Below are 21,277 nucleotides of genomic sequence, written 5' to 3'. Positions count from 1 at the left end.
TCTTCCACACAATTTTGGCTGATTTTTGGTTATTTAAATTTCAACGTGAAATTGGTTAATTAAAACAAATATTTGTTAGAAAACTTGATAAATAAAATGGGTACACCTAATTCTTTCAATAAACATTAAACAATTTATTAAAAGATATAAATCGACATAAATATGTACATAAAGTGAAAGCGTAATTTACAAAAGGAAACTGAACACTACATTCACGTTCCACTCTGTAGTATGAGTTCCTACGGAAACCTGAAAGGGACAATTCTGTGTTGTTGGTGTGAAACATCACCTAGCTGCTTTAGCTAGAACATGGCAGCACATTTGAAAAAACGAGTTTATGAGGAATTTTCCAAAGTTGTTCAGGTCAGCACAAGATGTCGTTTGTTTTTCCCGCTTCTTGTTCAGTTATAAACCAAACCGTAAAAACGGGGAAATATGCCGACAAGATAACTAGCTGGTTAGCTAACGTAGCATAGCAACATTCAACCAGACTCAGTCAAAACTCACTTTATAACGGTTACTGTGCTCTTTGGATCGTTTTAATCGGTTCAAATATAATATTTGGAATTGATTTCAGTCTATCATGTTTCAATTATACCCTGAGTTCCGGACTGAGCCAGTTAGCCCTCCTTAACGCCAACTAGCAGCTAGTTTATAAATACAAACTGACACAAATTACGTGTATAATTTGTTCTGACAGGTTAAATTTATCGGTCGTTGAAAGCAGATAAGAAAATACAAACCACGTTTTAATGTGACGTTTTGAAGCGAAGTAAAAAAAAAAAAAGCATGACTTTTCATGTTTTTAAACTCTGTAAAACATGGCTTGCATTTGTATTCAGCCCCACTGAGTCAATGTCGTAGAGTCACATTTTGTGGGATTATACCTGCAGGTTTTGTGGTGTATACATCTCTACAACTAAAAACATATTTGCATATTACTCTTTGCAAAAATAACAAGAGTTCCGTCAGTTGAAATGAAATATTGCCTGAGTTTAAAATGCTTTGCATCATTAGAAGGAGAATAAAATAACAACCCAGCAAAAACATTAAATCACAGTGACATGTTTAAAAACTGAATACGATTTATGATGTTACAGTTGTTATTTATCAAATTTGGCTGTAAACAAATTTTTTTTTTAACTGTGATTTAAAAAGGGACTCAGTGTTTCAGCAGTTTTGTAGTTTTCTGGACGTTTGTAGTAAAGGAACATAAAAACTGAATGTTGCTTGTGGTTCTGGGGATGCAGCGTAGGCTGCAACCAGAAATCTGAGCTGATTGACTTTTTATTCAGTCCTGTGAAGACACTGTTGCAGTAATCGATGCGACTAATTAAATGCATGGATGAGTTTCTCTAGATCTTGCTGGGACTTTCGTACTTTAATCCTGGAAATGTTCTTCAGGTGGTAGAAGACCGACTTTGTAACTGTAGAAATCCATATTTGGATGTCATATCTGTGTTTATAGGTTTTAACTATTTTAATTTCTACAGATTTCTACAAATGTAATTATTCAGTGTGAATAATTACATTCTGTCTTTGATAGGTGGCTAAAATAATTAAATAAATGAAAATGATAATAATCCCTGCAGATTCCTCATGAAGAAGCTCCAGCCAAGAAGCTGCGCCTGTCCAAGCCCAGTAAATCCGCAGCGCTGCACATCGACCTCTGCAAAGCCGCCAGCGCCACCGACGCGCTGCAGTACCTGCTGGAGTTCGCACGCAAACCGGTGGAGGCGGAGAGTGTGGAGGGCGTGATCCGGATCCTGCTGGAGCATTACTACAAGGTGAAGCAACACCACAGGTTCACACACAGTCACCAGGTTTTGGAGACTGTATGTGGTAATAATTCCCTGTTTTGTTTCTCGTTTAGGAGACTGATAACTCAGTGAGGCTGAAGATCGCATCTCTTCTGGGTTTGCTGTCCAAAACAAACGGCTTCAGCCCCGACTGCGTCGTGGACGACGTCATTAACACGCTTGGAAATGAGAGTAAGACCCGTTCCACTCAAGTAAGAGTAGCACTGCTTCAACATGTTCTGACTGGAGTAAACGTAAAATGTCCAAGAGATTACTCAAGTAAGAGTAAAAAAGTAAAAAAAACTACTGAATAACTGATCAAAACATCAGTCATTTAATATTTAAATATTACATAATGAGGGGGTTAAAATACAAAGTCATATGGAGAGTTTGGTCTTTGAAATATGGAAGAGGATTAGTGCCATTAGAATAAAAAAAAGAAAAAAGAATTGATGTTTTTTTTTTTTTTTTACCATACTCCTGACTTTTGATCTTAGACGATTAGTCACAGTTTCTGAGAACACTGTGAGAAATCTGAGATTAAAGTCAGAGATCTGAGATTAAAGTTCACATTTTGAGATTAAAGTCAGAATTAAGTAAAAAATCTGAGATTAAAGTCTGGTTATTTTTTTATCGGTGTTATTAATCCTCTTTCATATTTAAAGACCCAAATGAAAATAATTCACATAAATAACATAATGACAAAATAATAAAATCAGGCAAGATATACTTTTTTTTCCAAATCAGTTTTTTTTAAATAGGTGTGTCTCTGTGTCTGGTGAATTTTTGGTTAAAATGTTTGTTTTTCATTCACCGGGTAGAAAATCCAGAAATGTTACTCTAGTAGGAGTAGAAATACTTCATAATAAAATTACTCCTAAAAGTATTTTTTTCCAGAAACAGTTATTCCAGTAAACACAGCTATTCCCAGCTGCAGATCCAGATCTGATGACGGTTTCTGAAATGTCTCTAGAATCCCACCAGGTTCTGGCTCAGCTGCTGGACTCCCTGCTGGTGATCGGAGGCCAGCTGCCAGAGAGTCCGGCTGTCAGGCGGCGGCTCGTCCAGGTGGCCTGCAAGGTGAAACTCAGCGGGGGAAAATCAGGGCGTCGCCGTGGGGAAGCCAGGCGGCGCCATCTTGAACGCCTTCCTGTTTCTCCTCTGCAGCTTCTCTCCGATACGAACTTCGGGGTGAGGAACAAATGTCTGCAGCTGCTGGGGTTCCTGGGAACCGTGGAAACGCCTCTGACCAAAGACGGCGAGGGACCGAGCTCATCACTAGGTCCGAAACATCCGACCGTACATCCTACCGAACATCCGACCGTACATCCGACCGTACATAAGACCGAACATCCGACCGAACATCCGACCGTACATCCTACCGAACATCCGACCGTACATCCGACCGTACATAAGACTGAACATCCGACCGTACATCCGACCGAACATCCTACCGAACATCCGACCGAACATCCGACCGAACATCCGACCGTACATCCTACCGAACATCCGACCGAACATCCTACCGTACATCCTACCGAACATCCGACCGAACATCCTACCGAACATCCGACCGAACATCCTACCGTACATCCTACCGAACATCCGACCGAACATCCTACCGTACATCCTACCGAACATCCGACCGAACATCCTACCGAACATCCGACCGTACATAAGACCGAACATCCGACCGTACATCCGACCGTACATCCGACCGTACATCCGACCGAACATCCGACCGTACATCCGACCGTACATCCGACCGAACATCCGACCGTACATAAGACCGAACATCCGACCGTACATCCGACCGAACATCCGACCGAACATCCGACCGTCTGTCTGTTCATCCCTCTATATTTTGCTCCTTCAGTTCGTTACTGTAGAAAAGCTCAGATATTAATTCTTGATTAATTTTTCTCGTTATTCTTTAAAAATGAAATAATCGTATGAAAATGTTCCCATGAATAATTTTCAGCAACTCTGACCAGCATCATAATTTTAGTTTAATTTATTTCTGCTGCTGTGACACAAACCTTGACAATCGTCACCTAGAAAGTAAATTACGGGCGTCGTGTTGCTAAATGTTCTTAAGTGTCTGCTGTGTGGATCTGCAGGAGGAGTCCGGGACGTCCAGAGTATCATCAGTACCTACTTCTCAGACCAGGACCCCAGAGTGCGCACTGCAGCGCTCAAAGCCATGGTACAACCAGCCACGGAAATAAACTCTCCGTTCAGTTTCACCGTTAAATCGATGCTTTTTTTGTCTCATTTTTAATTAACTTTTTTTTTTAACTTGTTTTCCAGCTGCAGCTTCATGAGAGAGGAATGAAGATTCATCAGATCATTTATGAACAGGTGCTCACGGATAAACAAAACATAAACAAACAGCAATATTTAGACGTTTAAGTGAATCCTGTTACACAATCAGTAAAAAATACAAGGATTTTGTTATAATTACACATATCTAATTCAGCCGTTAACAGGTGGCTGATTGATTGATTTATAAAACTGTTGGGAAGGTGTAGCTACTCGGAGTGGCTGAGTCCAGTTGGAGCAGGAACCAGTAAAATCTCCAGGTTTTTAAGGAAAATGATAACGTGTCTGGACAGAAAACCTACAGAAATAAACAAAGGAAATGAACGACAGATGGTTGGAAACTGTTGAATCCAAATGTGATGCACTTTGACTCTCCTGTCTCAGATTTAATTAGAAACTTTAAGAATCGATCAGCTGCTGCAGAAGACAGACGTTGGTGTTTTCTGTGTTTGCAGGCCTGCAGGCTGCTGTCTGACGACTATGAGCAGGTCCGCTCTGCCGCTGTTCAGATGGTCTGGGTGCTCAGCCAGCTCTACCCAGAAAGGTGAGGAAACCATAACGGTTGATCTGAATCACAGGTGTCAAACTCGAGGCGCAGGGGCCGCATCTGGCCCGCTGTAGCTTTTCATGTGGTCCTCTAGACTCCAGGAGTTTTTATGGTCTAGTTTCTATTGTAAATATCCAATTACACTTGAAATAAGACAAAACAAACTGACAAGTAACTTTTCAGCAACATATGGGAGCTTTGATTAAAAAAGTTCTAGTTCCACTAGCAGATTATTTCACTTGTAACAAGACATTTTCTTTGTGTTGTAAATTAAATAATCTGCCAATGAAATTTGAATATTTTCAGTTATTTACTTAAAACAACCGCCTGTATTTTGCTGAGTTGCTGCGTATTTCAGGTGTACGAACATATTTAAAATAAAAACCAGACAAAAAACTTGGTAAGATTTTGTGCTTTTGTGGTGAAGAGCCTTCAAAATGACAGGCGTGTGCTTCAAGATGAGTTTTTTTCAGTGAAATCAAATCAGGTTTTATTTATTTATTGTCAAATTACATCAATCAGTCCCTCCAGTTTTTCATGATTTCACAAATTCTCGTGAAATCAACAGATCCAAGTACTTTTTCTCACTAATGCATAACACAGTCAACTCAGTTAGTATTTTAAAAATGTAAGTTTATTACAAATTATCTGCAAAAAAGGTCAAACATCGGGTTTAAGTGGTGCCTACTCCCACCTGCAGGTGGCGAAGTTTCTTACTTTTACTTGCCTCAGCCTCCCCTGACTTAAGTTATAGTCCAAACAGTCATGTTGACAGTCACATGTCAGAAAGCTTTTTGGAAAATTGTCAGATATTTTCCACAGATTGAATGATTTTGAATGTGAAGAATTAAAAAACTGTCATGAAATCAAGAAGTGACTGCTCAGTGTTAATGTTTTAACAGTTTATTAATGAGTTTTTCAGTATACTCTGGCACAAGAATTTGTGTAAGAACATTTATGATCTTGTTTTGGCCAATTGAAATAAGTTTGACCCTCCTGATCTAAATCAACAGCAGTGGAAATTTTAGATCATTAAGGATTATTTAATAAAAAGAGAGAAACTGAGACACAGATGAGAGGATTTGTCAAATTTAATTGAGTATGAGCTGAACTCTTCGAATCAGGGGAAATTTTTAATGTATTTCCTGCTGTGCTTGTCAGCATTGTGCCCATCCCATCGTCCAATGAGGAGATCCGGCTGGTTGACGACGCGTTTGGGAAGATCAGTCACATGGTGAGCGACGGTTCCTGGATGGTTCGGGTGCAGGCCGCGAAAACCCTGGTGAGGAAATCAAAACGATTCAGTCATTTCATATGTTGGACCCGTGAATTTTAACGGCGGATGTTTAACGTCGGCGTCTCAGGGGTCCATGCTGCAGGTCAGCCCTCACTTTCTGGAGCAGACGCTGGATAAGAAGCTCATGTCGGACCTCAGAGTGAGTACGTCCGGGTTTGTTCTCTGCTCTCACCTGAATAAATCTGATGTGTTTGTTTCTTTCGACCTTTCTGCGTTCAGAGGAAGCGCACGGCTCACGAACGAGCCAAAGAGCTCTTCGCATCCGGGGAGTTCTCCTCTGGCAGGAAGTGGGCCGACGACGCCCCCAAAGAGAAACTGGACACCAACACCGTCAACCTCATCGCCTCGGGGGCCTGCGGCGCGTTCGTCCACGGCCTCGAGGACGAGATGTTTGGTATCTGTCAAATCAGTTTGAGTTTTTGTGTGTAATTTTGGCCCCTCTTTTGTTCTAGATTTGAATTTTAAAGGGGGCCTATAATCCAAAATTCAAATTTTGCACATTTTTATGCTTCCATTTCGGTCTCTATTGCTTTAGAAAACACTCAGACGGTTTTTGGTTTCTGGATAATGAGCCGTTTCAAACATTTCCCAATTAAGTTGCATTGGGCGGGTACTGCAGCGTTACACAGCAACCCCAGCCAGACCAGCCTGTTACCTAGCAACCCAAGCTAAGTTTCAGCATGTTTGGTCAGCTGGTTTTACCCTGTATGCTCTGTACAATGGCTGCTGGAAAAGATAAGTGTTTTTTGTTAACCTACCATCCATGCTGTAGTCAGCTTCCTGGTTTTGGAGCGGCCTCCAGTTTATTCTAATACTTTGGAGCCAATTCAGTAATCCTTTTCACTGATCCTCTTCTCACGTTGAGTCTTTTTGCTTTGTGCTGGAACATATTTGACTCTGACTCGTGTTTTCTCTTCATTTCCACCTCAGAGGTTCGCATCGCTGCAGTGGAGGCTCTCTGCCAGCTCGCCCGCTCGTCTCCCAGCTTTGCCGAAAAGTGCCTCGATTTCCTCGTCGACATGTTTAACGATGAGATCGAGGAAGTCAGGCTGCAGTCCATCCACGTGCTGAGGGAAATCTCGACCCACATAACTCTCAGGGAGGACCAGCTGGACACCGTGCTGGCCGTCCTGGAGGTCGGGAGGGACAACCTGAGTGTTTTGTTTTTAGCTGTGAGTAAAGATGCTGATGAGGTTTGTTTCCAGGACTCGTCTCGGGACATCAGGGAAGCTCTGCATGAGCTGCTCTGTTACACCAACGTCTCCACCAAGGAGTGCATCCAGCTGGCGCTGCTGGAGCTGCTGAAGAACCTCAACAAATATCCCACCGACCGCAACTCTGTCTGGAAGTAAGACTTTATACTAAACATTCTGTATATTATCTGTATAAAATATTTTGGACCTCACGAACTCAACATCTGCTCCATTTCAGAATTGCTGAATAGGACAATTTATCTCAAGTTGTTGATTTTATCTTGCACAAACAGACATCCTTTCCAGTAAATTCTGGCTCCATTTGCGCTTTGCATGCAAATGGAAGGAAAGAATTTGGTCAGGTTGACCTAGTGCGAAGCCAAAGTCTTCGCCGAGGCGCCAGTGTCATTTTTCCGCCAAACAACTCCTTAGATAGTATTTCCGCTCTTACAACAACTGGAAGGTTTAGTAAAAAAGATTCTATTTCCTTAAATTAGTGACAGTCCTTTAAAGCTGCAGTCTGTAACTTTTATAAAGAATATAATTTTGACATTTTTGTGAAAAGTGTCACCATGTTGTGACAACAGACAGATAATGTTTGAAGAGATGCACCACTCCTCACCTGAAACAACCAATCAGAGCCAGGAGGAGGGCCTTCGCGCTGTCAATCACCCTCATGTACTCGCTGCTAAATGTGCTAATGGAAGAGAAACAACTTGTTGCTTCAGGAAAACCGTTTATTCTGCGTTATCGGTGGCTATATTAGCTAGCCTGAACATTCATGATCGACTGTGCTAAATGCAGCATAGCAGAGAGTAACGGGGGTGAGCAGCACCACAAGGATGGGTGATTGGCAGCACTAAAACCCGCCTCCTGGAACAGATTGGTTGTTTCTAGATAGCACTGGGAGAAGATTTGCTTGGTTGATTTTTTTTTTATGCATTTATTTTTTCACAGATTCTCTGTTTTATATCAAACTGTCACAACAGTTTCAAAAACCATGTCATAATATCTTTATTAATAAAAGTTACATATTGCAGCTTTAATAAAACTTACCTGAATCAGTAACTCTACAAAAGTCATTTGGAAATTTGAAAAAAGTAACCTTCAGATTTTGGTGAAAGTAAATCTTTACAGAGTAATTTTTATAAGTTGTAAAATAATGGCCTGTTAATTCTGCAGCATTTCAGGGAGGATCCTATTGTTTCTGGAAAATAGTCCAGCAGTTTATTTACTAATTATTATTAAATTAACTCCATTATGTTTCCAGTAAGGTTATAAACTTACGTTCATGTTTAACTGTGTCCTTGGTTTGTTTTTAACCTGCTTTCCTTCACACAGATGTTTGAAGTTTCTTGGATCTCGCCACCCAACACTCGTGTTGCCGCTGGTTCCTGAGCTGCTCAGCACTCATCCGTACTTCGACACACCGGAGCCTGACATGGACGACCCAGCCTGTATCTTTCCTACCCCGGAAAATTATTTAAAGGGGCAATAATACGTAAAATCGACCTTTTTTAGCTTTACATCGTGTTGTAATGTTACGCCTTTATCAAAAACACACCTGGAGTGTTTCTTTGATTCTTTCATGCATGTTTGAGAAATCATTTCATCTCCATGGCAACCGTACAGCTGTGCAAAACATGCGGGTGGACTTAGCCCCGCCTTCAGGCCTCACAGAGTAGCACTCCCCCACTCAGCTCCTTCAGACTAGCCAGCAGAAATTAGTAAACACCTGGTGGGACTGAACATCAGCTGAGCTCATTATGCAACCTGCCTCTCAGTACCACGCTGGTCAAAACGTTAAAGGGTTAAAAAAGGAGCCATGTTGTGACTTTCTGACAGCAGAGTTTCTTAAAGAGACAGAGGCCTGATTTCAAGGTGATAAAACAGGAAGTAAAAAAAAAAAGTAATTTGTGATATGAAATGGCTCTTTGTGCTCAGAAAACGCACAGCTCTGCCCCTTTAATGTGAATAAAAAGCATAGAGGAACAGAAACCAGTGTGGTAATAGTTAAATGTACTTCTTTATGAGAAGAAAGTTTAGTTTTTGAATACTTTCCTCATTTTTACATTTTCTGCCTCTGCAGAGCGGTCACAGTGTTTTCTATACAGGTTTATGTCACAGAGTTGATCTGAGTGAAATCTGTTTGTCCGTCCTGACTCCTGTGATTGATCTCAGACATTGCGGTTCTGGTTTTGGTGTTCAACGCCGCCAAGTCGTGTCCCACCATGCCGGCGCTGTTCTCTGACCACACCTTCAGGCACTACGCCTACCTGAGGGACAGCCTGTCGCACCTCGTCCCCCCATTCAGGGTGAGAACACACACCTGGGAAATGACGACAAACAGCCTAACAGTGGGCTCTGTTTTCATGCAAATCACCTCTCATTAGGTTTTATTTAAAACTTTTTTAAGGCTGTGGTAGTTGTGAACCTTTAGTTCCCATAAAAATGCTAATAAACAAACAATCCAATTAATTTTTAAAGTAATAAAATCAACATTTAATTGCCTAAAATGCAACAACAGCATTCCTCTAATGTATGCTTATTAATTTAATGATCTGAAGCTAAAAGTATGATGCTTGAGGAGTTTTGGGTAAAACATATTTACACAATAAAAGTTTGTTTTTTATCTTCAATGCAAAATGCAAATATTTTTTGTACAGTTTTGGCTTAATTGATGCTCTGGATGTGGTGTTCTTTCAGCAAGTGATTTTTTTGTCTGTATACTCTTAATTATTAATTGATTACTAACTTAGTTGTAGATTAATCAGGACTGCTCCGATTAATCGTGTCAGTCCTATGTGGAACTAGAATTTGAACTAAATGAGCCATTTCCTGTAACTGTTTGCTTCAGTTGCCGGGCAGGAAGCAGGTTTACAGTCTCGACTCCGTGGACTCAGGATGTGGTTCTGGTTCGGTGGAGTCGGCCAAACTCTTCCTCCAGCAGAGCCTCAACAGGGTCAGCACCATCCAGAACTTGGAAACACCTGGAGCGCAGGACCTGTTGAACTTCACAATACGGTAAACATCGCACTGGAAGTAGGACAGGAGTGAATAAAGTTAAATGTTAAAAAAATTGGTCAAACTCTGAAAATGCTTTAAAAAAAAGTTTTAGCATCACTTTGTTGAGGAGGAAACTGCTAAAGTGTCTAAACATTCATAAAAGTACCATTAAAAAGTGCTGCAGTGAGGCAGCGTTTCGGTCTGGAGTTGCTCAAATGAAACATTCAGGAACATGTCAATAAAGGAGGTCATCTGAATTTTTGTTCCCATGATTAGATTATTGCTTTTACTTCCTGTTTCCACAGATGCATTTAAACAGGACAAAGTTAAGATTTATTAACCTCAGTTATTAAGAGGGTTTAACAAATATACAAAATAATAATCTATAGTCATCTATAGAGTTTAATTTAACCCCATAGACAATCTTTGAGATTCACTTAAACATGTTTCGATTAATAGTTTTAGATTAAAATTAGCTCCATTCGATTAATTTTAGTGTTGTAGTTTGGCCGCCATCCAGCAGAGGGAGCCGCTGGTCAAAAGCGGAGCCGTTGAAACAGACACAAAGATGGCGGCGGGGTCACGTAAAACTAAAGTAAAACCATCCAAGCAGAGTCCGGTTAGGGATGGAAAATCCATTTTATGCGGCTCTGATGTGAAATATAAACACTCAATAAGTTCCTTATGTCATCACCTCTGACAGCGCTCAGTCAGCCGAGCTGCAAAATGAAGCAGGGTCAACTTTCCTGCTAAAATTAGCCAACGGTGATGATGTGACAGAAAAAATTTAACACGATGGAAAACAAACATGACGACAATAATACGGTTGATTTTGAGGGCTGTCATGACTTATTGGACTTCATGGAGAAAAGTGACAACATTCCTTCAAGAGCAACTACAGACTTCTGCATGAGTGCAGTATTAAGTGTTTCACATATTTGATTATTTGCATCTTTTTCTATTCAGCAAACGATTTTCTATTTGTCAGTATTTAACCCTGCCGACAAATATTTCTTTAATATGATGTGCTTATTTTTAAAAATTCAGCATATTACAAAGAACCTTCATGTTACGGAAAGACTGTTGTCCCAAAAGAAAACCCATTTTTTTTAAGAAATTGGCTTCTCATCAAATAATCTTTAGTTGATAAAATCGATCATTAGATGAACTTATTAATTGATAATGTGCATGGATTATTGTGACCTTGTCGTTTTTATTTCCACAGAGACCTGCAGCGGCTGGGTGAGCTGCAGACTGAGCTTGCTGGAGCTGCTGATTTCTGTGCTACATTCCTGCGCTGCCAGCTGCTGCTCATGAAGGTAGTAGCATGTGCACCCTTTTTATTAGCTGGATTCCCTGCAAGAGAACTAATTTCAGAGTAGAACTCTTTAAAATATAGATATGTTTTTTGTTCAGGCCCTGCAGGAGAAGCTGTGGAACATGGCCGTCCCTCTCTGCCCGAAACAAAACGTCACTGCTACAGCTGCAGCTCAGCAGGTAAACACACAAACTTAGATTAAATTAATATGATACCCTTAAACACAGTTAATTAGTCTGTTTTTCTGCAGATTTTAGAGGAAACCTACAAGCTGGAGTTTCTGTACAGCGGTTTGGAAAGCAGGCAGGTGGCGACCATACACCATGTCCGCCTTCAGGCCAAAACCCTGCAGCTGGTCCTGACGGCCCGAACAAGACCAGGGTCGGTACAGAAACACACAATGCTCAGCCGCTGTTTGTTCACAGGTTTCACCCAGCTGTCACTTCTCCTTAGGTTGGATCTTTCTATTGGCAGCTGTGAGAAGTTCCTGCAGGAGATCGAGTCTTTTCAGAGGTAATTTAGTCTGTTAGTGTATTTTTCTGTATAATTAGCCCTTAATCAGTGTTTTCAGAGCTTCTGAGAGGCTATTTTAGATTGCTAGCTGTAGTAACTCGGTGGCTGAACACCTTTCTGCTCCCTCAGGATGTTCCTGACAGAGCTGCCCCACCTCCAGGACAGCTTTGTGGACAAACTTTTGGAGATAATGCCGCGGCTCTTGTCTTGTAAACCCTTGGAGCTGGTGAAGATTCTCCAGACGACGCTGAGACAGAGTGGCCTGCTGCAGCTCAGACTACCTGAACAGGTAGACTGATAACCAATCAGAGAGTTTCTACAACACAAAGCAGATCTAATACCAACATGTTTTCATATTTGTATAACAGATCCATCGCGCCACAGCCACCATCATCGAGCCAACAGGCGAGTCAGATAACCCGCTGAGGTTCACGTCCGGCCTGGTGGTGGCGCTGGACATCGACGCCACGCTGGAGCACGTCCAGGATCCCCAGGATAAGGTCAAAGTTCAGGTGAGCTGCACCTTAAATTTAAAGAATGATGCTGGTTGTTTCATACTTTGTTTTACCAGAATGTTTTCTCGGTGCAGATATTAACGATTCACTGCAAGAACTTCTTCTTACCAAGTATTTTTCTCTAGTTTCTAATGCAAATATCTTAGTTATCTGAAAATAAGACAAAACTAACTTACAAGTAACTTTTCAGCAAGATATAGGAGCTTATATAGGAGTGAATAATTCCTTGATATTGATAAATAAAAAAGAAGTCCAAGTCCCACTGGCAGATTATTTCACTCATGACATTTTCCTCACATTTTAAATGAAATAATCTGCCAGTGAAACTAGTACTTTTGTAAAGTACTAGTTTCCTGTATGTTGATAGTAAACAACTCGTTCCTATTAAAGGAACTAAAGGACAGTATAATTTTTTTACCTTTACATCATGTTATAAAGTTATTCCATGAAATGTTGCTGGGATTCTTTCATGCATGTTTGAGAAACCCTTTAATCTCCATGGCAACCATTCAGCTGTGCAAAACACCTGGGTGGACCTAGCCCCGCCTTCGAGATGCAGCTCCGCCTCCCTCAGCTCCTTCAGACTAGCCAGCAGCAATTAGCAAACACCTGTTGAAACTGTGAATCAGCTGAGCTCGTCAGGAGCTGCGTCTCAGTGAAACGCTGGTAAAAATGTTGTTAAAGGTTAATAGAGGAGCCATGTTGTGATGACTTCCTGAAAGTGGAGTTTCAGAAAGAGCAGGAGATTTTAAAGAGCCAGAGGCCCAATTTCAAAATTACAAAGTAATATTTAATATATATGGCATTTTTATAACAACTAATATGCCACTGTGTGGCTGGAAAACACAAGTTCTGCCCCTTTAATACCAAACTTCTTCTGCAGCATGTGCTAAAAGCTTCAGCTGAAGTGAACCTTCATGACTCACTCTGGCATCAGCTTACTTACAAACCTGCCAAATGCCGGGAGGGCAAACTAATTCCAGCAGCTCCTGGTGATTCACGCCAAGTTACAGGCAAATGAGGACAAAGTGCAGAGGCGTTTGATGCTTGTTGTGAAAACATGGTGCTTTTTTCCTCTGAAAATATAATAAATAGAATAAAATCACATGTTTTTGTTGACTTTGCACAATGTGATGTGGGGCTGTCTTCTAAATTTCTAGTAAGTTTTACATTTCCAAATAATTTTTTTATCAGATGACAGCCACCAGGATTTCTATCGATTATTCTGAGAATTAATTGGATAAAAATTTCATTTAAATGTCTTAAAGATGCAAATAAACAATTCAGTTCATTTTTTGAACAAGAAAATAAACATTTTATGCAATAAAATAATTTATTTAGTAAAGAATTGGTAATCTGTAGCTAAATATACTTTCAATAATGTGAAAAGCTCAGCCATTTCTGGTTGACTTAATACCAGTGTATGTATCTGTTGAATATTTTTAATATTCAACAGATTAATATTCATAGATTTTATTTTTAATAAAATTTGAACCAGATGAAGATAAAACTATATGAATAGAGGAGTTCTAGGTAGAAGATATTTACAAAGGATTTTTTTGTGCACATTGTATATATTTTGAGTCTGTATGATCCAGTTACTAAATTAGTTAACGATTATTTCAATGATTGATTTAATCATGTTTGATTGATTTAGCTCTACTCATAGAATTGGTCACCTGGAGGTTTGTTGATGTCGATGGTTTCAGTACAACTTGTTTGCTTTGGCTCTGTCTGAATTTGTACATTTAAACCTTTAACGCTTCTTTCAAACATTTCTCGCAGGTCCTGTATCCAGACGGCCAAAGTCATGTGATCCATCCCAAACCGGCAGATTTCAGAAAGCCAGGACCGACCAGACACCGGCTCATCACCCAGGTTTACCTCTCTCACACCGCCTGGACGGGTCAGTACCACAAACCGCTTACAGCTCCTCAGGCTGACCTGCAGCTAACACGAGATGGCCTTGACTTTCCCCAGAGCCTTCACAAGTCGAGGTGCGGCTGCTGCTGGCCTACAGCTCCTCTTCATCCTCTCCATCTTCATCCAACAAGTCTGGATGGAGCGACAGCATCGACGGCCTCCCGCCAGCAGAGGCCGCCGTCGAGGGAACGATCCCGTTCAGCAAGCCTGTCAAAGTCTTCATCATGCCCAAACCTGCACGAAGATAACCGGACCCCAAATCTACGAGACACTGCTTCAGATCCGACCGGATTTTTAAAGCGCAGATGGAAATATTTCTGTTTGGAAAATATATTTCTGGATGGAACTTTGTTTTTCACTCCACAAACTTTTGGAAAGCAGATTGATTTTATTGGTTTTCATGTAATCAAACAGGCAGAAATACACTTTCATGTCAGCATTTCACTGATTTACACTGTAAAAACATAATATTTACAAAGTATTGTTGTCCAGTTTAAAGTGCAAATACCTTATTACACTTGAAACAAATCAAAACTAATTTACAAGTAATTTTTCAGCAAGATATAGCAGCTCGTTTTAGGTCAATGATTCCTTAATAGTGATGGAAAAATACTAGTTCCACTGTCAGATTAGTTTTACTTATAACAAGAGAATTTTCCAATGTTATAAGTGAAATAATCTGCCAGTGGACATAGAACTATTGGCACTAAAAACTACACACACAAAAACTTAGTAAAATATTGTTTTTGCAGTGTAGCTAATCCTGAAGAAAGCAGTTAAATGCTTAATAAAATCTGAAAACCTCCTTTTTCTATTAGAAAAATTTTCATTCATATGTAAATAAAACATAAGCGCCATTTTGAATGTTTTAGACACTGTTGGTGCTGCAGGCTGTTAGAAATTAATTTCTATTAAAGTTCATGGTTTGATTTTGAAGCTTGAGGCTTCTCAGCTAAAGTTTAATGCACTTAAATACATGAAGAAGGTTGGAGGGCCAACTTTACTTTGGTAAACTTGGTGTAAATAAAAACTGATTTAAACTTCTGTCTAGATCAGTGTTTCTCATTTCCGGTCCTCACGCCCCCCCTGCCCTGCATGTTTTAGGTGTTTCCCTTCTGCCACACACCTGGATTGAATATTTGGGTGATTAACAGGCTTCTGCAGTACTTGATGGTCAAGCAATCATTTGAATCAGCTGTTCTGGTATAGAGCCACAACTAAAACCTGCAGAGCAGGGGGGCCTGAGAAGCACTGGTCTAGGGTATAAGATGGTGCATTAGGGCCATTTTATATAGAAAGTCAATTTCTCAAAACTTTAAGCGTTTTTTCCCCCCTGGAATTAATCTCAACATTTCTGTTTTCTTTCATATATAATTTTCTAATTAGGGAGCTCAGAAATGTTCTATTTTTTTCTAGAAAATTTATTAGATTAATTGCACATTTTCTCAATTTTTGGTGTGAATTTATTCATTTTTTAGTACCTGCAATTGCCCGAATTCGCCGTGTTAATGTTCTGCGTTTAAGTTCACTACTAATAACTTCAGGGATGCCGAGAACCTCTCTGCACCGGGAACAGTGAACCATTAAACATGTTTAATCGCGTCCAGGAAGGCGGCATCAGCAGGTTGAGTGGAAAACGCCGCCCACTTTGGCTCCTTGAACAGCCAGCTTGTTGTATTCAGCGACGGCCTTCTGAGTCGGGAGGACTCGGACTTCAATGCCTTGCTGCTTCACGAAATCCAGAGTCGAAGAAGGAACCTGTGGAGAAAAAACGTGCATGTCTAAAACAGGAACTACGGTACATCATGCTACAGAACAGATGGGATTGTGGCTCAAATATTATATCAATGAACCGATCATAATATCTTTTAATATCACAACAGAGAGGCGTTCTTCGTATTGTATGTTGGATGTCTGAAAAATGAAGTGATTTTGTGTCCTGTTATGTCTGTATCTGAACCGCCATCTTTATTCGGCTTCCTCAACTCAATACTGCCCTCTACAGGCCAGGAGTACATAACGTAGGTCACAATGACTTACTCCAGTTTGATTTGGCTAGCAATGGAGCAAATCGGTTTTATCGAAATTATTTTTTCAGACAATTTTAATTTTAAATACAGATAGAAAAGGTAGTGAAAGTAACGTATTTCGCCCAATTACGACCTTTTCATTTCCAAAAAAACAATTTGTGCCAGACCGGTCATGACGTCGGATTCGACCAGACTTTGACGTCATTGACGTGCAATAGAAGAAGCCAGACACGCTGTCAGGAGGTAAACAATGGCTGAAAATCATAATTATGAAAGAAGTCTGTATGACTAAAACATCACATTGGGCTAATCTGGTGAATTTATTTTTTCATTTAGCCTATTAATATTTGGATTTATATGTTTATTACAGAATTTGAACCAGGTGAAGCTAAACGATGCTACTACAGGAGTTCTGGGTAGAATATAGTTACAGATAAAGACGGCTTTTCATCTTATTTGCAAAATGTAAATATTTTTTGTACAGTTTTGGCTTAATTGCTGTTTGGATTATGTTTTTTCCCCATATATTTCCCTTTTTGAGACTGTATACCCCAGTTCACAATTAATCAATTACTAAATTATTTAATGACTCTTTAAATAATCGATTAATCTTTCCAGCCCTACAATAGATCCAAACTTCCTGGTTCAGATGGCTTTGTCCTTTTGCCTCATACGAGTCGATCTGACCTGTGTGTTGATGCAGCATGCGCTGAGATTGTTGAACCAATCCCCTTTTGGGATTTCTGCAATCCTGTATTACCCCTTACAGTTCAGTGGTTGCTAGTCTGCTGCCTCCTCTAGAGGGGGATTAGAGGCATAATGCTGAGGGGTCGACTAAGCTGAGCCTTACACATAAACACTATATGCTACCCACAGAAAGATCAATGCCTGTCGCAATAAGCCCTTGTAGTTTAGCTTGTTATTGAGGTTTCTGGTGTTGCACAAACATTAAATTGGACTTTTTAAAGAATATAATTTACCTGTAGAGCTTCACTCATTCCTCTCCCAATGACCAGCAGCTCTATTCCCTTCTTCATCACCTCCTCCAGATCAGCAGGTTGCACTCCTGGGTAATGCTGGGAGGAAACCATAACATTCCTCAGAGGAACAGATTTTAAAATCTCTAACAGTGTTTATATTTATTCTGGTTTTACTCACATCAGTCCCGGTCTCCCTCCAGTCCCAGGCCCGGCTGCCTCCAGGCCAGACCTTACAGTCTTTGTAGCTGGAGGAGCATCCTTTCACCTTCATCAGACCCCAGGACAGGGTGGCAATTTCTGGGGAGGTCATTGTTCAACAAGGCTGGAAGAGGATAATAAGTATTCAGTAATGTAACTAACAGTAAACAGTTCAACCAGAGAAAAGATACAGACACTCTTTGGAGATTTAAAAAAAAACTGTCTAGGTCAGGGGTCACCAGAGTTAACCAATTACAATTACTTGAGTAACTTATTGGGGAAAAAAATTACTTTTAGGAGTATTTTTACTACACTGTACTTTTTACTTTTACTTGAGTAAAAGTAAAAAGATAATGAAATTTTGAGTAATTTCATTATCAAGTATTTCTACTCTTAGTTGAGTAACATTTCTGGATTTTCTAATGAAAAACATTTTTTAAACCAAAACTTCACCAGACACAGACACACACCTGCAGTTTTGTTAAAGTTTCATTTTGAAAGAAACTGATTTGGAAAAAAATTTCTTTTGCCTGATTTTATTATTTTCTAATTATATTATTTATGATTTTGGTTCTTGCAAAACCATAATTTCTACATAACTATATTTTGGTTGAAGAGTAGTGCTACTCTTAAGTATAATTTTTTGAGTACTCTGCCTGCCTCTCAGCTCACATTTAGCTATTTAGGCTCTCCAAAGTGGCTCATAATAACCTTGAACTGTAATGTTATAAAACTAAATAATGGTTTGATATTTGAACTGGAACAGGAAAGGCTTTTATGTACAATCTGCAAAGAATTTGAACATGAAAATAAGAAAAACGGCTCCTAGAATATTTTGCTGAAACAGATGTGCTTAATAAATAAATGTTTTTTTTGGAACATGCAAGTATAATACCTAGCTTCCCACTTATTACATAAACACATACCTCTCACAATAGAAAAAACTTAAGCACAATAACTATATAACCAAAGAAAATAGCTGGCATATTTTAAAAAGAGTGAGAAGAACCACAGCTTCTTTTAGTGATTTTTAACCACAACATTTAAGAAATGATATAAAATATTTAAAATTTCAGATTCTATGTAGTAAAAAGTGAAATTTACCAGTATTGCTATACGAAATATCAAAGCAAGAACTACTTTCTGTTGAAGAAATACTATCCAATGAAAAATTATCCTCCCAAAAACATTTTGTTCGGGTGAATTTAAGTATAACTGCCTTTTATTACTAAACAGCAGAAATAGGTGCGATTTTTTTCAAGAGAACCAGATAAAGAAATGAAAATAATGAACTTATTTCTGAGTCTATTTGGGTTTCGTGTTTTCATTCAACAAAAGCAAAAAGATGCAACATTAACACTGCTAAGTCAGTATTTGTTTATCTATCATTAAGTTTTACCTGAATTATAGCATTTAGTTTACAAAATATCTTTTTTAAACATGAGCTACCTTTCCGAAAGGTCGTGTAGATTTTCATGTAAAACTGTTTTAGGATTAAGGGGGGATAGCTCTTTAGATTATAAATATTGTAGATTTCCAACACAGGCGTTTTTAGGGAGAAAAGACAAGACAACCTTCTTCCATGGTAGCAAATACAGCCTAAAAAGTTGCTAGGAAACCGAAACTGTTATAAGTAAACGACTCACCGTTTAACACCAACAGCGACAGTCCGATTCTTAAATTGGAGTTAAAGGTAAACTGTGGACACGTCCCGGGTTGTAAACAACACGTAAACCTCGTTATTGAGTTAAACCCCCCAACACAATCCTTGTGGCATATTTTTAATTAAATGGAGGCTGCGCCCTCTGGTGGATGGGGGGACAACTGCAACAGAACAGAAAACATTTAAGTAATGCTTTATTTGCATGTTTTACTTCCATTACAGCTTTACTCAATTAGTTTGGGTGGAAAAGTGTGCAAAGTTCTTTGCGTTTCCTGGTTTGCTGCCATGATTCTGACACACACCTGCGTAGCTCTGCACAGCAGCAGCAGGTCTCCTTCGCTGCCGCACAGGCGTAAACCCAGCGCAAGCGTCGTAGCGCTCATGTTGCGTTTAAAGGAAAAATAGTTCACGACGTGTTAACAACGATTAAACCGTTTTAATGGCTGAAAAGAGTGACAGAAGGCATAATATTGGAAGAGCGGAAGCCCCTGGGCCTACAGTATCAAATCGATATAGGAATAAGGGTGTTGGAAAACAGCAAACAGCTTCCAGTCCGGGGGGATGGCTGACTCTGTGGGCGGGCAATGCACCCCAATGCCCACCTATGCCGCCGGACCTGCTCATATCATGTCAATACATGGTGATAGTTTCAACTAATATTTAAAAATCATATATTTTATAAAAGTTACATACTGCAACTTTAACAATCAGAAGGTTTTTTTTAATGGCTTATTTTCTAGACACACACACACACAAAAACATTAGCTTATTCCCAAAAAACGCAACTTTGGCCGGTTTTAGGATCATTAGAGACTGAAATAAAAGTAAAAAAAAAAAAAAAAAAGTTAATTTTGCATAACAGGTCCACTTTAAAAAAAGATCGGTGTATTTTATTTCGATTGAACATTATTCCGTAAGAAAACCACAAGGTGCAGCTCCTTATAATTAAGTAATAAAGTGCAGTCGTTCAGTTTGAACCCACAGACAGCTCCGCGGGCGCCTCGTCACCACCAGGTGAAGGTGAGTTTGTGGAAGAAGTCGTAGCTCTTGGACAGGAAGCTGCGCTCGGGCACGTAAGCCTCGATGCTAACGTTGTAGCCGCGACTCTCGATGTCCATCTTCACGCAGTCCAGCAGGTCTCTGACGGACGGCTCGGCCTTCCACGGCCCGAACGTCACCGCAGACTCCTTTCCGGCCTCCAGGCTGTTTACGGCGTTGTCATAGAAACCCAGGTCGTCCTCCGTCCGCATGACGCAGATGAGGATGGTGGAGCGGCGCGCGGCCACTGCCTCCGCTCTGGCAATACGGATCAGAACCTGACAGAAGATTTTAACATTTATAAGGGCTTCTTGCTGATGTGTAGCTAATTGTAAGTTCATTTTTTCCACAAATAACCGCTGTGTCAGCCTTACTTGATGTCAAGTTATAGTCCAAGACCGACAGAGCGACTAGTAAAATGTCACAATTATCATCATATATTAGCGCAAATATCGTACAAAATTTCTTATAAATAGAAAACTTTATTAGAGCCTAGAAAACTTTATGAGAGCCTAAAAAACAACTAAAAAATACATTTCACCTCACAAGCTTACCACCACAATGTGCTCATACACACACACACACGTCCCCTCCATGGGCTGCCACCTTATCGTGGTGGGGGGGTTGAGTGTCCCAGTGATCCTAGGAGTTGTGCTGTTGGGGCTTCATGCCTCCCAGTGCAGACGGTCCCAGGTGAGGAACCAGACCAAGTGCAGCCCAAACATCCCTGATGATGAATACGACCGTTGGAAACAGTGGTTGTACTCGCCTGTACATGGGGTCCCACCCTGGAGCCCGGCCGGACTCAGCCCAGAGAGAGCCTACGGGTCACCACCTGTAGGTGTGAGACTGAGAGGTTCTGGCTAGAAATAGTCGGACTCACTATCTAATTAATAGGTTACCTAATTTACACTGGGGAAAAAAGTATTTAGTCA

At 40.2% G+C, this 21,277-nt stretch overlaps 2 protein-coding genes and 1 pseudogene across 2 annotated transcripts; 1 reads left to right on the top strand and 2 right to left on the bottom strand.

Annotated features, from left to right (window-relative positions):
- The first annotated feature begins 223 nt into the window (after positions 1-223).
- On the top strand, positions 224-16,378 carry ints4 (integrator complex subunit 4). Its single transcript, XM_014986888.2, has 24 exons — positions 224-363; positions 1,593-1,787; positions 1,874-1,991; positions 2,773-2,879; positions 2,967-3,081; positions 3,920-4,005; positions 4,110-4,160; positions 4,577-4,665; positions 5,830-5,950; positions 6,033-6,104; positions 6,185-6,359; positions 6,896-7,101; positions 7,171-7,313; positions 8,500-8,615; positions 9,340-9,473; positions 10,016-10,182; positions 11,390-11,483; positions 11,581-11,661; positions 11,733-11,863; positions 11,936-11,995; positions 12,125-12,284; positions 12,364-12,507; positions 14,296-14,416; positions 14,491-16,378. Exons 1-24 carry the CDS (start codon positions 310-312, stop codon positions 14,679-14,681), a joined length of 2,931 nt encoding a protein of 976 aa, XP_014842374.2. The 5' UTR covers positions 224-309; the 3' UTR covers positions 14,682-16,378.
- Positions 14,802-19,441, bottom strand: aamdc (adipogenesis associated, Mth938 domain containing). The gene is made up of 4 exons (XM_014987008.2): positions 19,288-19,441; positions 17,622-17,765; positions 17,444-17,539; positions 14,802-16,191 (listed from the first exon to the last, which is right to left on the bottom strand). Exons 2-4 carry the CDS (start codon positions 17,751-17,753, stop codon positions 16,051-16,053), a joined length of 369 nt encoding a protein of 122 aa, XP_014842494.1. The 5' UTR covers positions 17,754-17,765; positions 19,288-19,441; the 3' UTR covers positions 14,802-16,050.
- An 867-nt stretch (positions 19,442-20,308) lies between these two features.
- Positions 20,309-20,938, bottom strand: LOC148155741 (BTB/POZ domain-containing protein KCTD14 pseudogene; annotated as a pseudogene).
- Between the last annotated feature and the right edge of the window lie 339 nt (positions 20,939-21,277).

Source organism: Poecilia mexicana, unplaced genomic scaffold (genome assembly GCF_051168715.1).
Source record: "Poecilia mexicana isolate PSO_F unplaced genomic scaffold, ASM5116871v1 scaffold_13, whole genome shotgun sequence".
Classification (NCBI taxonomy): Eukaryota; Metazoa; Chordata; class Actinopteri; order Cyprinodontiformes; family Poeciliidae; genus Poecilia; species Poecilia mexicana.
This window is presented reverse-complemented; position numbering and strand designations above follow the sequence as displayed.

What these genes read in the sequence shown, in the direction of transcription:
- ints4 (XM_014986888.2), top strand. Translation starts at nt 310, where the DNA reads ATGGCAGCACATTTGAAAAAACGAGTTTATGAGGAATTTTCCAAAGTT. An exon ending in TGCTGGAGCATTACTACAAG is followed by an intron (nt 1,788 to 1,873) that starts GTGAAGCAACAC and finishes TTTCTCGTTTAG; the next exon opens with GAGACTGATAACTCAGTGAG. An exon ending in CTGCAGCGCTCAAAGCCATG is followed by an intron (nt 4,006 to 4,109) that starts GTACAACCAGCC and finishes CTTGTTTTCCAG; the next exon opens with CTGCAGCTTCATGAGAGAGG.
- aamdc (XM_014987008.2), bottom strand. Translation starts at nt 17,753, where the DNA reads ATGACCTCCCCAGAAATTGCCACCCTGTCCTGGGGTCTGATGAAGGTG. An exon ending in GGAGGGAGACCGGGACTGAT is followed by an intron (nt 17,540 to 17,621) that starts GTGAGTAAAACC and finishes GTTTCCTCCCAG; the next exon opens with CATTACCCAGGAGTGCAACC. An exon ending in GAATGAGTGAAGCTCTACAG is followed by an intron (nt 16,192 to 17,443) that starts GTAAATTATATT and finishes TTTTCTCCACAG; the next exon opens with GTTCCTTCTTCGACTCTGGA.